General features: G+C 40.4%; 1 protein-coding gene across 14 annotated transcripts in view; it reads right to left on the bottom strand.

The window, feature by feature from the left end:
• Positions 1 to 502: 502 nt before the first annotated feature.
• The window catches only part of AFDN (afadin, adherens junction formation factor), a 132520-nt gene continuing 116405 nt past the window's right edge, over positions 503 to 16617 (bottom strand). For 12 of the 14 annotated variants that reach the window (XM_063096396.1, XM_063096385.1, XM_063096388.1 and 9 more), the window contains 4 exons: positions 10411 to 10545; positions 6886 to 7180; positions 3490 to 3574; positions 503 to 2631 (listed from right to left, as the gene is read on the bottom strand). In XM_063096396.1, coding sequence (XP_062952466.1) covers positions 2478 to 2631; positions 3490 to 3574; positions 6886 to 7180; positions 10411 to 10545 — 669 coding nt within the window. In that variant the 3' untranslated portion in view covers positions 503 to 2477. The remainder of the gene's footprint in view (positions 2632 to 3489; positions 3575 to 6885; positions 7181 to 10410; positions 10546 to 16617) is intronic. The other 2 variants (XM_063096393.1, XM_063096397.1) reach the window with 1 other exon arrangement.

Here is a 16617-nt window from a genome sequence, read left to right as displayed (position 1 = left end):
GCCCTATCCCGGTGATCCTGCTCACAGGCCATAAAGGAAAGGTAAAATTGGTGACAGGCCAGGCAGGAGGAAGCACACCTCAGAGGCAGCACTCAGCATGAAGGCCCTGTGGGGCCAGTCTGCACAGGCATGGCCCGACTGCAGATCCCGGGTCCTCATCACAACACTAGTCTACTTTTATAACCAAACACTCCTTTACACGAGCTACTCAAACACATCTCACCAGGATCCCTTTTTATCCAATTTACTTACTACTGGGTATATTTAGGAATCTCAAAGAGGCCATGACGGGGCAGTGTTAACTGAGAAACGGTCCAAATGACCACTGGGGATGGCTGAGGTGCAAAGCAGAAGTCCGAAGGCCTGGGTGGCCGAGCTCTCCAAGGAGACCACCACGCAGGTTACCTGTGAGCTTCAGGCTTCTGTGTGATTCAGGCAAAGCACTCTTCCCCACAAATCGAAAACACTGCTGACACAGAAATGATACTCAGTAAGTGTTTAATGAATGAGTGGACAGGTGGAAAAAGGGGAGAAGGCTGATATTACAAATATAAACTTTGTCAGCACTTTTAAAATAATAGCAAATACACTTAAATACATACAAAGTTTATTAAAAATAGGCTGCAACTGAAATACAGTAGAAATGGAAAACTACAGCAGTTTTGATGTTTTCTCCATAGTAATGCAGTTATGTGAAGCACTTCTACACATATTCACATTTGACCTAATTTTCCAAGGATGGCCAAATCCACTTGTTTATGGGTTTTACAACCACAAATACAAATATCTCTGTATGTAGATATTTACATGTATTTGTATGTACTTACGTGTATTTGTCTTTCTATGTATTAACAGAACAGTAAATCATTTTCATCTTTTTTCTTTAAAGAAAGTATGGATTTAGCCACCATAAGGCTGCCAGTGTTCTCAAGATATTTGGGAGGAGCTTGCTTCTCCTAGAATTTCTAGAGCAAACATGCAAATCCTTCATACACACTTAGAACCATTTTACTCTCTTACTTAAACAAATGAGATGGTAAAAGCACACTTTCAAATAAGAACCCTGATAGACATAAAAAAATATTTACACCAGCATTTTCAATGATTTATCATACAACTCTTACTAAAAGTGATTTCTAAGGCAATGGAAGCCTCTCATCTTCTACTTGAAAGTGTGCATATTTTCCTAACATACATATTTGTAAGAGAACAATATGGTACAGAACAATCACCTGGACCCCACATTAGGGCTTTGTCAAATAGAAAGTTTGCCTGTAATCTCACAAAGTAATTTGTCTTAGCATCACACAATATAAAACAAATTGAGGTCCGTCTCCCCAGCATCAGCCATAGATCCACAGCTGAAGAAGTGACAGTGGTAACTAGTAGTTCAACAAATAAAATTAAATAACTATATTATACTGTAAAAAAAATAGCTTGAACCGCCTTGAGTTATTCTTACGTTTAAATTACAAATGCCATAGGTAATTGAATTCCTTCTTTCCTCTGACAGCATGTAGATGTAAATCTATTTCTTTTTCAAATTTAAAATTTCTGAGCTATAGCTGCACTTGAGTGTCACCTATTAATCGCCTGTTCTTCTCAGACATTTTTGTTCCTAGTCACATGAACATTGTTCAGCTAAAGATAACCCTCTTTTACAGATCCCTTGGGATATCTGAAATATTATTTAACTTTCTAACATAACTCTCATCTTCAAATTCACCAATGATTAATTATCTAACAGTAATCTGGTATTTATAAAAATAATACCTCGTAAGTGTAAAGCCTCAAACTTTTCTTCTTTGGGAATGTTCACTAAATATTCAGAACAGAGCAGGAGGGCTTAGGAATGAGATGGAACAGCGGTGGATGTACACCGCCTTACTCACAGGAAGCTTCAGGCCACGCTGCTTCATGACACAACCAGGAAGGACAGCACATGGACAGACACCACCAGGTGAAGTGTGAGGAACACGTTTATGTGTTCTCCTGTACAATAGTTGGAGGTCGCTACTAAATAGTGCAAACACAACAGTCTGGGTAGTTCAAGCTATTCTCTGTTTGACAGTAAAATAAAATAAAGTTTTTGGAAAAGAACAGAATAGAAACTTCTTTGTCTGTGCTCTTGGTCGATTATGGGGACATGGTGAGAAGAGACATCCCATTACCTTGGACTGCCCTTCTTCACTGTCCCCTTTGAACTCAAGATTCCAGAAAAAGAAACAAAAAAGTCACCTTCACGTGAGTCAGATAATTAAGAAATCAGACAGTGTTTAAATAGTATAAATGACAATCTCTTGGTAAAGTAAAATAAAATTTCTTGGAATTGGAACATCTCTAAACCCTAACCATTTTAAACAGAAATTATAAGTCACTTAGACATAGAACCTCCCCCTTTCCTCTTCAAACTCACACCTGCAAACCCACAACTGAGAAAATTTGGGGGCAAATACAAGATGCCCTTTTCCTATTTTTTATTTTGTGTTCAGTTCATTTTCCAGTTCTGTTAATTTACGAGAAGCTTTTACTTTATTTGACACATCTTGACCTTGTGAAAAAAGACGCTGGCGCTCTTTGAATGTCAAGTTTTCAGGGGCTCCAGAATTTCCAGGTAAATCTATATCTTGGCTGCAGAAGAGGGAAACAAAAGATTACTGGTCAAATAGAAATAAGTCATCAACAATTAGGTAAATTTGCATAATGAGCAATTAATTAAAACTTTCAGTGACAGAGACTCATTCTTTGATAAATTTTGTTATAACCTTTCCTATAATTAAAATTATTGAGGCTATATTTAAACCCATGCAGAAAAAAATGGCAAAATGTTCTCCTTATTAAAAATGTTAACTTTACCTAGCCATATTCACCTCTCAAAAAACAAATGAGTTAAATTTTAGCAAGCAGGTAGTTCTTACACCTAAACAAATTTCACTAAAGGAGTACAGCTGTGAAATATAGCATTTTAGTAAATCTTACATGTATCTGAAAGGCATCAAGAAATACATCTAATTTAATAAGCTACAGGATGGTACTGCAGACTTTTCTGAATAGTTCAACTTCAGTGTTTTAAGACCAGTTAGAACAACAGCATTTCTAACTAAGATCCAGGGGAGGCGGCTCTGTGAGGACATGCAGCCTTTTTATCTTTTGTGTGCCATCAGGGCTGGCCTACGTAATACAGCAAGACCCGGGGACGCTGCCCGAGGACTCCACCTCTGCTGGTGAAAGCAAACAGCAGCATGGCCTGCAGCTCCTAACGTTCTGACTGGAAAGCCAGTTGCCTACACTGCCGTCTAAAACTATATCAGCAACAAAAAGTTTAAAAAGCCTATATGCTCACCTGATTTTGTACAATGGGAAACATCTGAGCTGAGAATGAAGTCTTTGAAATTTCAACCCAGCCTTATACAATTTAAAAACGCCATGAGAAATGAAAAAAGTCATCAGTTATAGATGAAGTTACCAGTCCAGCACAACTGTAAATACCTTTTAGAGCGTTTCTCTCTTGCATCCCGATAAGCTTCATGGGCTCCGATAACTGTTCCAGTAGATACCGTGTAAGGGTTTGGTCCTTTTCCATAAAAGAAAAAGTCAAAGTTAGAGTACATGAATTCCCAAAACTTTGCTCATGATAAAGATGCAGCGCCCACAGAAAAATAAGATATCTTTGCTGAATAAATACGAAAGCAAACGAAAGATACAATTTAAAATCCACATCTTTTAGTGGCCTGAATAATCCAATCATTAGCCTCAAAAAGTGCTAAATAATTGACCTTGTGCCCTTTATTATTAGAGAGGAAAACTGTAATGAATACATATCAAAAAAGTTCAAATCAGATAAAATGCATAATTATGCAAACGGAGACATCAGCTAAACTTTTCAGACATGCTCCTGACACTAAGAATTTTCTTACAAAATCATTGGGAGTAAATGCAACCCAAAGATCACAAAGTAATCACATGACTGAAGTTGTTCTTTTCAGGGTAACTATTGAACTTATTTTTCAAGATAAATGGCTGCAATTATTTAAGTCACTGACAAAATAAAAACGAGACTCAAAGCAGCATGGTGTGAGAAAAGGACTGGTTAGGTCCCTGGCCTGGATCTGCCTTAGACCAGCTGGCTGACTGTGGGTGAGCAGGACATCAGCCAGGTTGGCAGCAGCAACATGTGTCCCACTGACTTCAGCAGGCTGCTGAAGATAGAAGAGATGATGCTGATGAAATGTTTTAAATGCATTCAAGTTTAAGATAATATTGTCACTAATAATATATTAAAATTATAATGCAGTAAATCAGCCTGAGTGTATTCCTACTCATTGCAACATCAGCAACAAAATTCACATTTGAAAAATCTTCTGCCTAAAATAAAATAGGCTGGAGTTACAAATGCTCAAAATATTCAGCAATCATTGATAGCACTGAACATTGAATTACACAGGCCACAAAATTATCACAATGTTTTTACATTAAAATTCTCATTATTAAACAGGTTGAACAAAAAAGTAATTTTTATGTTTCTCTTCCACGTAAAAGGACCTGCTGTGCAGAACTTATGTGACATATTTTAGACACAGCACAGTGGCCTTTTGAATGGCACCTCTTCACACTGCACCTTTAACTTACTATTAGCCAGGTTTCCCACAATCACTGCATAGGATGCCATCCTCAGCAAAGACTCAAAAGATTAAACAAAAACACATCAGTACCTTAAGACAATCCATAGTGGGCCTTTAGATAACTGCATGGTGGGATTTTTCCAGTTTTACTCCCAAATTTTTTATTAATTTTGTTTGTTTTTAAAATCATTGTGTTGTATCTTTTGAGCTTTGTTTTAATGATGACATTGGTTTCTTCCACTGATAAACATCAATTCTTCAAAACTTCTAGAACTTTTAGAGTTAATTAGAATATCAAATACTTCTGACTATATGTGAACACTATAGATTACAAATAATTTTCAAAGAGCCTTTAGGAACAAATCTTCTTCTGCTATGTTGCTGTGCTGAAGTCCAGCATTACTCACTCTAGCTCACGTCCCAATCCACTGCTCACCCCCCTCAGTGGAAGAGACCAAGCCCGGTTTGCAGAAGCACGCTGCAAAAGAAAGAGCTGACACACACAGGAATGTGGCAATGTTAGTGAGGTGGAGAGGTGGCGAGGTCAGAATGCGTTCTGCACGCGGGGCAGACAGCGGTGCACTTTACGAAGGAAGTCTTCCGAGAGGCAGAGCAACCAGATGCAGGACGTAACCTGCTCCTACATGGTAATTCAGGTGTAGAATAAAATAAGGATTAGTGAAATGACTGAGAGCCAAGATAGTTAGAAGTGACACCTAACTACAATATTCCATACCAAGCCTCATATTTATTTGTGTCACGGAACTTGTAAAATATCTATAGTTCAGCTTATAAAATTTGACACAAGGAGACCAATGGCATCTTGCTTCAAAATTTACTATTATTCCATAAATGTCTTACTATTTACAACAGTAATTTTACAAAAAGATTTAATTTTGGCTTTCAAAGCGACTCAAAATAAACATCTTTATATATTCAAAGCTCTGATCCAGGTGGGAAAAAAGAATTCTGGCAAAACTCATTTGTTATGTAAGAGTCACAGTTATACCAGTCTTAGAATATGCAACTTTTCAGAATTATTGAGTCCCATGCACTGTTTATGCAGACATACAGCATTTACGAGACTCTTGTATTCATTAAAAGTAACATTACTCTATTAGAGGATGTTTAGTGCCACAATTCCAATTCCATTTATAGTAGGACTGGCATGAAATCTGAATCCTTATAATTTAGTTATATTTTAAACGTAACATCTAGTGCTGTCTCAAAAACTGACTCCCAAATGTTATGTCTTGCAGTAGCCATTAGGTCCTGGCACAGGCTCTGCAGTCAACTGAGAGGGTTTTAACTAGGGGCAGCTGCATGCCTACTCAGGTTTGGCGGCTGGTGCTGTGAGGTGCTGAGAAGGTAAAGTAACAGCAAGTAATGAAATCCAAAACCTGCTAGAGGCAGAAGGGAACGAGGATTTCACTACCACCAGGCCCTTCGGCCCTGGTGTGAGGGCAGCCTGCATTGAGGTCATAAAGCTGTACCCATTAACCAGCTTAACAGATGCTCCGACTACACCAACCAAACCACCACGAATGGTATGATTCATTCCATAAGCCACTTATCCAGAACAAAAAGCTCTACTCATGTTACATAATGGAAACTTAGAATGTAACTGTAACACTTTATCTTTAGAGACACTAACATGCATGAAAGGGCACTTGTTCAACCAAATATAAAAGGTATAGAATAAAAGGTAGAGAATGAAAGCCAAGACCAACAGTACTTCAAGTGATTTAGGGAACAGTGGAGAAGGACTGATTGCTGTCAGCTGATCAAAGAAATGGAACTTTTTAAAGTATAAAAGAAATTGGAGTACTAAGACATTTATTGAAAAAGAATATTAACACAGACATTACAATCAGGTAGAGGGAGATCACCATGCTAAGATCAGTGATCAAGAGAAATCCAAATTCCAAAGCAAGTGTGACCGTGACGGACCACACTACAGTGGCAAGTGTGCAGAGAGGCTGATTCCAAGGTTCCAATCACAAAGACAAAAGACGATTTGATTCGTCATTCTATCTTTTACCTCTACCTTTGGAGTGGCGGGGATGGCAGAAGCTGGGTTTTTTTGGAGGGGGCGGGGGCTGGCCTGTTTTGTGAGCAGTACTGTTGGCTTTGGCTGAGGGTGGCTGGAGTAAGTTGGAGAGAAAGATGCCATCGGAGGCCGGGCGTGGCTGGCAGGAGGGCTGCTGTGGCTTAAGGGCGGTGGGAGGAAGAGACTTTTTCCTGCTGAAGCACTTATCCTGACCTGATGGGCCGCAGTCCTCCTCCTCCTCTTCCTCCTCCTCGTTGTACGCAACAAACTTGGCAGTGAACAGCGAGTCGGGGGAGAGGACCTGTGTTTTGAGGTAGGAGGCGTTTCGCTGAGGTGGGGGAGGAGGGGCGCCAGGTGCAGGGGGCGGGGATGGGGGTTCGTAGTCCCGCGGAAGTGGAGGTCGGCACAGACTGGGCTCCTCGGGCTCCAACAACCTGCGCGCCACCTCGTCGTGCTGTCTGCGCCTCTCAGCTTCCAGGCGGCTGTAATACCCCTCTTCCTGTCGCCTCTGCAGGCGGGAATAGACAAGAGTACACAGGTCAGAGGTCAGGAGGGGACCAGCTGACCCACTGGGCCTTCACAGGAGTGTGAGGTGTTCTGACCCATCAGTCCCCATCAGCACACTGACAATGAGTCCACAGGACATCAAAGTTCACACGTCACAACGACTGTAACAGAAGCGGCAGGTCAACTGTAAACAGTCTTCTCTATCAAGACTTACAAATACATTCAGACTACTCTGGGTTATTTGAAATAAAACTGCTCAAAAGCACAGAATGAGTTAACTGTCAGCCTCCCAACTCCTAATCACTTTCCTCTTCCAGTCATCCAACCAGACTTTTGTTCTTCTCTGCTCTCCTTCCTTCCTTTGTCCTCTTTCTCTCTCTCGCCTCCTGTTTTCGGTAGGATAGTAACTTACCTGTTACTGCTGTATTTAAAGACAGCATAAAACTAAAAACAGGCTGCAACTGGCTTTCTGTGGCTGGCACTTTCAGAGGGAAAACTTCCATACTTTCTCACTGAACCCAGTGAGTTCAGAATAGCAGTCCTTCCTACACAGGAGGACGTGACTAAACCACCCAGTTTACTTCCAGCTACTGGAAGGAAAATTAATAGGAAACCATAAACTGAAAAAAAAAAAAAAAAAAAAAAAAAGTGCTCATTTTCCCAAAGCAACAGTCTAACAAATATGCTTTCCACAGTTCTTAATTTATATTTCAAATCTTAATAAACTCCCTGACAGACAGAAAATGAGAGAGCCAGGCATTAATAGCGACAGTAACAAGATATTCAAATATATTTTGACACATACTGTACATTTTTTCTGACATACATCTGCACAAACTACAGTTGACAGTGTTAAAATTCTTTTAACATTATAAAAGGTAACAGCACAGTTTTGTTAAAGATTGACAAAAGTTTTAAGAGCACAACAAAAAGAGTAAATAAGGAAGGGAATGAAAGATCAAACAAAATAACCCTCCTTGACTTGAGTTGATGCCAGCGCTGTGAAAAGAGTACCACAAATTTTAAATCCATTTAACCAGAGAGAACTAATTCTAGGGACCTTTCTGGCATCAGGATAAGTTTTGGTTCCTATTTTAATGTTTATGCTGTATTTTCTCCCTGCTCCCTGTAGAGCCACGCATGCATGCACGCACACACGCATACGCACACACACACAGTGGACACACAATGGTCACTGCTTCACCTTCGGGGGAAGAAAACCCCAAGAGCAAACGCCAGCCCCAACTGTTATCCTAGAGCCAACTTCTTGCTCTATGTTGAGAAATCCTAAAGGAAAAACATTTTTATCTTCTTGTCTACACAAAGTAAGTTTTCCCTTGAGGTGGAAAATCAGAACAGAATGACTTCTGTGGCTTTTAAATGGAATTGTCAAAAATCTTAGTATTACATGAAGAACGATTGCTTGATAACATTTTAGGGAAAAACCAAAACATCCTCTTTTAAGTTATACCAAGAACAGATACAATTACATGACCCAAGATGACATTGTTCTACCTAACAAATGAATGGCACATTTTTTATAGCAAAGCAAAACCATCAATTTTGGACATTCTGTATTAAAAAAAATAGGTTATTTAGCATCTTTTTACAGTGACCACTCAATTATAGAAGCAGTTACTAAAACACAAGTGCATTCAACTTCATCATGAGTTGTGAGAACGCATGTGGGAAAAGTTAAATACCCCAAGAGTTTCTCAGCACAGAACACACAGCCTGGTCCTCTTCTCCATGCATACTGCTCTGACATGACAGCCAGGCTGCCCCCACCACAGCCCTGCTGAGGACGGGTGAGACCTAACTACAGCATAGCTGGCACGGGTGGGACCTAACTAGAGCACAGCTGGCATGGAACTGGAAAAGCACACCCCTGCAAACAGCCAAGGGGGCTTCCACAGGGAGCAAACACCACCACCACCAGGAACAGTTAGAAATCAGGTGGCCCAAATTTTGGAAATCTGATTTCCTTAGAAAGATCATCAATTTTGATTAACCATTAAACAAGTGAAAGACTCATAGGGTAATCTAATCCTGAAAGCTCAAAATTCTTGAGAATACTTCAAAACTGTTTCGATACAACAGCTAATATAATGAACTTTAAGGGAGGGTAAAGGTCTATACAACACAGAAATCACTAATTTCAATACAGGTTTGTAAGATAATGTGTCCTTACATTATTTACTTTCATGTAAATGAGTCACATCAAGTCTACCAATCTTACTTAGACTGTTCTATATTCTAACAGATAGCATCACTACAAAAAGCTTCCTAAAAGTTCTTTTTCTGGCGGATGGAGTTTTCTATTAATATAGTTCACTGGATTATCAAGGAAGGCATTACTAATAAAAACTAAATTTTTCCCCACCAGAAGTTGTGACACTCAAAGCTTCTACCTTCACAGAAGGGAAGTAATAGAGAAGAACAGCTTCTCTCAAACCACATACAGCAACATGCTACCCCCTCTGCACAGGAAAGACCCCACAGTGAGGTCCACAGCTACAGCTTCCGCATCCCAGAGAACCTCAGGTATCAACATACAAGACAGAGACTCAGAGAACAACATCTCAAAGTTCCCACTTCTCAGAAGTTCCCATCTCTCAGAATGTTAAAATGAGTTGTCTTTAAAAATTGAATTAAAAGGATTAACTGAATTTTTTAAAAAATATGGAAATAACTCAGAATACTTATCAGATTGTATACTAAATTTTCCTTGTATAATGTTTTTATAAGCTTTCTGCTTTCTTTACCATCAGCCAGAATTAAGTAATTTCAGTAAATAATCTATTTGAAGTGTTTGATGCTGACAGACTGTCTCACTATGTTCCTATTGCCTCCTATGGTTCAAACTCAATTTAAACAGTACTTGAACAAATTACCAACTTCACAATAACAAGCTAGACCATGTCCAGTAAAGATTAAAGCCCCAAGTAAACAGACCGTTTGCAAAGGGGCTCACTGCTAAACAGACCTAAGAGTTCAGAAGTTTGAGGGAGACAAAATTCAGAAGATAAGGGAATCTGGAGACAGTCCACAAGAGAGGTAGGTGGGCCAGACAGGGCTAAAGTTTTTGGTCCAGGAACAAAAGCTGGGGTCCAGGCCCTGTTCTGTCTTGAGCATCTTAAGACACATGTAATTTCTAGCCCCCTTGCCCCAGCCAATCAGTTATGTTTGGCTAATCTGGTAAAGTGCTAGCTGCCCTCAGAGGACCATGACCTTTTCTTCAGCATCTCGCTTCACCCGCTCCTCCTCCTGCCGGCGCCGCTCCTCCTCCTGCCTGGCTCGGTCTTCAGCTTCCCGCTTACGCATCTCTTCCAGCTGCTGCTGCCGTCTCCGCTCCTCATCCTGCAACTAACGAAACACTGACTTCAACTTTCATTCAACAGACTCCACCAACACAAGACCCAAAAAGCATATATTAAGGCAAGCAGACACACACAGACACACAGAGACACACATACACATACACACACACACACACACACACACACACACAAAGTTAAATACAAAATACCAGCTTAAAATCACTGTTGGTAGACAATAAAAGTTACACATCTCATAGTTCTATAATTTCAGAAAAAAAATTTTGTTTCCACAGTCCCAGAGTTATTCTTCCATTAACATGGCTCAAAGAAGGCACTTATTTTATACATTCACACATTAAACAAGCATGATTCTTTTGTTAGGATAAATTTAAGTTACAAAGACTCAAACAACAGACAGACCCCCCCCCCACTTTATGGATCTATGGAACACATTCAACCGCCTTTTTCCCCTACCCCCTTTTGAAAAATTTCCACTATGAATGTCAAGAAAAAGGCCCCACTCTTGGGACATGTGGGAGGTAATCCCCGCCCCCCCTCGGTGGGTGGGGCTGTGTGCAGTGCAGAATCCAGTGGCCCTGGGCTAATGAGAGCCACGTGCAACAACAGCCTGCCTTTCTTGGGGACCAAGGGTCTAGCACTCCTCCTCCTCTGGTCCTCTGCCATCTCTACTCCCCAACCTGGACTTCAAAAATTCCTTCCCAGCTCAGTGATAATACCCCCAAACTCTGAGTCACAGAATCTGAACCTGAGATTTGGGAGGAACCTAATTCTAACTCTCTTTCATCTGAACACTTCCAGTGTTTGAGAACCTGTTGTCAACCACCCTATAGAGTACATTCTATTTTCAGTTAATGGCTGTCAAAAAGTTATAGTGGTCTAAAATTCATCACCTGATTGTTTTCCTATTTTGGGTCATTCAAGTTCTGCCTTTTGAAATAACACAAAAATTTAATACCTTTCTTTAAAACCATTCAAATACTTCATGATATCTTCAAATACCTAAAATGTACCTTCCTTTGGCTTTTTATTTCCTTTATCCTTCCGGTTACATTTCTCTCTGAAGTACAGGCTGAAAATACGTCTTCCAAGAAGGAACCCTGGATTGCCAACCAGAGCAGAACAGAATAAGACTCTCCCTTTCCGTCATCTCAACAGACAGCTATTTCTGTTGTTATGGCCTAAGATAACAGTAACTTTGGAGTCTGAATTCTCCATTTCCTTCTCATCTGGTACAGACCTAGGCTACAGGAACAGCCACAGCTACACTATAATATCAACATCAAAGGGAGTCAATTCAAAATTTCTAAAATTCAAATGGAACTCAAAGCCGTCTAGTTCAATCTCTAACCACTGTAGGAATCCCTTACATAAAATACCTTAAGATATGCTTCAATTTCTATAGAATCACCAGTTTTTCTATATATTGTTTATAACAAAAATTTAAAACATTAACTTCTGGATTTCAGTTGTATTTTTTTAAAAACAAAAATCTAACACCTTCATTCTTCCTTGATTTCTGTGAAACAAAACAAAACAAAACAAAACACTGTATCTCTGGTGGGAAAGAATAAATTAACCTGTATTATTAGGCTCTTTCATGAGAGCAAACAATAACAAAACACCTTAAGGAAGAAATGTAAAATTGCATTAATGCAACAGGGGTGTTTCCTGTATCCAAATAAAACACAAACTAATTTCACTGTTATATGTTCTAGACCTAATTAAAAACAAGTTTTGAACAAGAAAATATTATACACTAATATAACCAATTAATTCTTTTAAAGTAAATAGGAGTATAATCTTATGACAATTATAATCATTCTGATTTCTTAAGTGCAAATGCTATCTAATAAATTTATAAACAGGCATTTTCTCTCAAAAACCTTCATTCTTTAAAATCCAGATGGAGGTAAGCAAGCAGGAGCCTTCTCTTGTGTTCAGTTTTTCAAGTAGGGCAAACTAACCAGCATTACTGTAATTAAGGCATTTTCTTTCCACTATCTTGGCTAATTCATGTATTTTCATTTCCAAAACCTAAATTATTTTGTTCTTTAAAGATATGTTGCTTTAAAGATATGAGAAAAGAGAATTTACTCAAAACAATGACTCAAAAGAGTACACTGGCTGTATGATTTACTGACATTCAGTAACAGTTAAAGGGTATTTCAACTTACAATTTTTTTTTTTTAAAAAAAAGATGACCGGTAAGGGAATCTTAACCCTTGACTTAGTGTTGTCAGCACCATGCTCTCCCAAGTGAGCAAACTGGCCATCCCTATATAGGGATCCGGACCTGTGGCCTTGGTGTCATCAGAACCACACTCTCCCAAGTGAGCCATGAGCTGGCCCTCAGCTTACAAATTAAATCACTCTGCAATCCAGTCACAAATTGACTGTCACATTAACACTGTGAATTCAGTCAAAAGGAGAGCTCATTGTTTTACAGTAAAAGAATGAAAAGATACATGCTATCAAAGCAGCCTTATAGGAAGTAACATGGGAAGAGATCAGAATAAATAAAAAATACCTATTACCTAATGAATAAAGACAGTCCAGCTAAAATTATTCCGATCAAGAAATGTGCTGGGACTTCAAAGCCAGCATGGAAGCTTGAACCAAAGTGTTGCTATACTGGCAGTCTATGTTTCTAAAAGATGTATTTTTAGGTTAAAAAAAAAGTATGTTGAGATCTGTGTGTTTATAATTTTGTATCACAGGTATCTTTAACTTACTTAGATCTTTAATTTACTGTTAACTCATATCTTTACTATAGAAATCCCATTAAGATAGAAAACCATGTTCAGGTATCTGAACATAAAATAGGCTTATGATAACCTTTACTTTTTGATGTTTTCACTGAAAACACAACTCAAAGTCTGTTTTTTTTTTTTTTTTTTTTAAACAAAAGATGACTGGTAAGGGGATCTTAACCCTTGACTTGACGTTGTCAGCACCATGCTCTCCCAAGTGAGCAAACTGGCCATCCCTACATAGGGATTTGAACCTGTGGCCTTGGTGTTATCAGCACCACACTCTCCCAAGTGAGCCACAGGCCGGCCCCTCAAAGTCTGTTAAAGCTCGTTAAAAACCTTCTTCTACACAGAATTTTTCTCTTTATGCTCCCTCCCACTAAAACACCCATCCTAAAAAAATTTTTAGGCCCCAAAGTGAAGAAAACCCCTGATGAAATCATTTTTAGGCCCCAAAGTGAAGAAAACCCCTGATGAAATCATTTACTACTATAGGCCGTTGCTACCCTAAGCCCTGGGTTCAGAGCCCAGGTCTGCAAATAATCAGCTATTTATCCACGAGAAAGCTCATTCTCTGTTTAGGGTCAATTTCCTTATTAGGAAAACAAAGTCTTCTCTCACAACGGTAGTATGTACTGAATGACACAGTGAAAACCATCTACGGTGGCAGTCAGCACTCAGTAAACAACAGCTCCCTTCCCTTAACCCGTACAACATTTTTTAATTTAAGGAAAATGACAATTTTTTCAGAGGTTGTAAGATCTAGAGCTTAGCTGCTGACATACCCTTGTGGCAGAGACACAACAGAGTTAACCCTCAAGCAGGGTGGTGGGGCTCAAATTGGCCCATGACATACACTTGAATTTCTTTGGGGACAACTGTTTTATCTTACACAATCACACAGATCTTGTGTTCTACTCCATAATATATACATGTTGGTCTTACATGAACACATCTCTCCTCCTAACTCCCTGAGCTGACCTTTCTTAAGAAGATTCATAGTGCCAATCCCATGGCTTTGATGTACTGGGAAGAGCCCATTTTCATTACAGAGGTACCCCAATTTGAACAGGCAAAATACAGTCTGACTACTACGGACAGGTCTCTCTGAAGATGTAATTCTCAAATTAGGTTTCCTACTAATTCTTGCTTAGAATTTTCATGAGGGTTTTGATCCAACCCCTTCTCTGCCTGAGGCGCTTGGGAGGGGCCGGCTCCATTTCTGAAGTCCCTCCTGAAGCTGGACAGGAAAGCAGTACATCAGGCAAGAGCCACTTTACTTTTCACATGAGGAAAACAGAAGAGCCGCTGAAACCTTTGAAAACATCTCCACAGTGGCATTACTCCGAGGGGAAGGGATTTTTCCTATGAGTTCTCATGTTACCTGATTCAGCAGACAACCATTAAAATGTGGTAACAAGACCAAGCTGAGACTCACCGTTGAGACTGTCAGGCCAAGAACAAGGGTACCTCAAAAAGTTCATGGGAAGATTCCTATTATTCTATTTTTCCCAACTTTCTGAAGTGTGCTCATGCATTTCTAGTTGAAAAACAGTACCTAGCAATACAGTTTTATGAAAAGGAGGCATTTTGGTGTAGTAGAAAGAGTACCTAAGATGAACTTCGTAAACTGCTCAGATCCCTGACTTCTCCCCAGAGGGAGAGACAGAGTACAGTGACAAGAGGACACAGATGGGAAAGGCCCTGGAGACATGAATGCTTCATCATAACTTGGCACTGAGGGGCTCTCCCCAGCAAGTTATACTTTGGCTTGAATAGGAATTATACACCATTTTAGTAATTAAATTTGGTGAGAAGCTAATAACAGCTTTATTATTGGTCTTCTAATGAAGGTCATACACCTTCGGGAGCTTGGGAATTTGGTCCCAGGATCACGTTCCATTCACTCAGCATTACTGGCTACCCACCACATGCCAGAACTCTTCCAGAAACTTAAACAGACAGAGGTCACTGCTCCCATGGAGGTGCGTGCCGCCCAGGAGAGATAAACAGGATGATGAGCACTGTCCACAGTGCGTCCAAGGATGGTGAGTGCTCTAGCCAACAGGCAGCATGTGTGAAGGGCAGGCAGGAGTGGAGGGATGGGGGGCACAGGCCGCACAAGGAAAAAGCGTGGGCAGTGTGGACCTCATTGCAGAGGTGGTGTCTAAGCTAGACTCGCATGGGGTGCCATGGCGATCCCTGGGGCAGGGCAATGACCTTTGGGTGGGCACTGGCCCAGCACAAGGTGGGCAAGCAGGCTGGAGTGGAGCGGGCATGAAGGAAGATACAAGGCCTGGACAGACCCAGCAGAACCTGTAGGCCCCAGGAAGATGTGGAATGTCTGTCTGCATGAAAGGGTGCCTCGTTTAGGAAGGATATGAGGATATTCTCCTGGGATTGCAGCAGCTGCTAGGTAGAGAATGCCCCAAGAAGGGACCAGGGCAGAGTCAAGGGGTCCTGCCAGTCTCCCACAGTGACCCAGGCAGGAAAGGATGGTGGCTCAAGCCAGGGGTGATGTAGAAGTGGTCAGGTTCTGAGGAACTCAAGCCAGTACAGTTTCTGAATGGAGAGACAAAAAGTTGTCATGAATGACTGTAAGGTTTCTCGACTGAACAACTGGAAGCACCAGTTGAAGTGGGGATGGCTAGAGGCAGAGTGATCGGCAGTGTAGATGGAGTGCAGGAGACAAGGAATTTAGTTTTTAATGTGCTGAATCTTACTCCACGTGGAGATGTTACATAGGTGGATGGTCAATGAGTCTCAGGTGTGCCAGAGGTTTGGACTAGAGATTACGAGGGGATGTCACCGGCACCAGTAAAGTACTACTGTCACAGATCTGGAGTCAGCACAGAGGAAGGAGGGGGCAGGCCCCAGACTGATGGGGGCGATGAGCCAATGAGAGGTCAGAGGGAAAGAGCAGAAACCAGCCTAGGCAGCCCACAACCTTATGAAATTCAGGTGCTCCAAACAGGAAAAGTCCTGCCTCGTTTATCCCATTAGTCACCTAAAAATCCTGTGATGTGCCAAAGAAAACACGGTAAGAACTGCACAGGGCAGTTGAACTCCCTATATGGTCATGAATTTGCCATTATCCTTATTATCTCAAGGAGAGGACTGATATCTTAACAGGAGAGGTGCTCCCAGGGTATACCTGCCAATTCTGACATAATAAGAATTCTACAGATAATGACATTGTTGTCAATAATATTAATATATACTGGGGAATCAGGCTAAGAATTGCTCAGAAATGTGATGGTGAAGATCAATATTAATACTCAAAATACTATCTTTTAAAGAAAGAAAAGCTCTGATTTCTTTGAAATAAGAATAATGATTGCACTAAG

Source organism: Cynocephalus volans, chromosome 5 (assembly GCF_027409185.1).
Source record: "Cynocephalus volans isolate mCynVol1 chromosome 5, mCynVol1.pri, whole genome shotgun sequence".
In the NCBI taxonomy this organism is placed as follows: Eukaryota; Metazoa; Chordata; class Mammalia; order Dermoptera; family Cynocephalidae; genus Cynocephalus; species Cynocephalus volans.
This window is presented reverse-complemented; position numbering and strand designations above follow the sequence as displayed.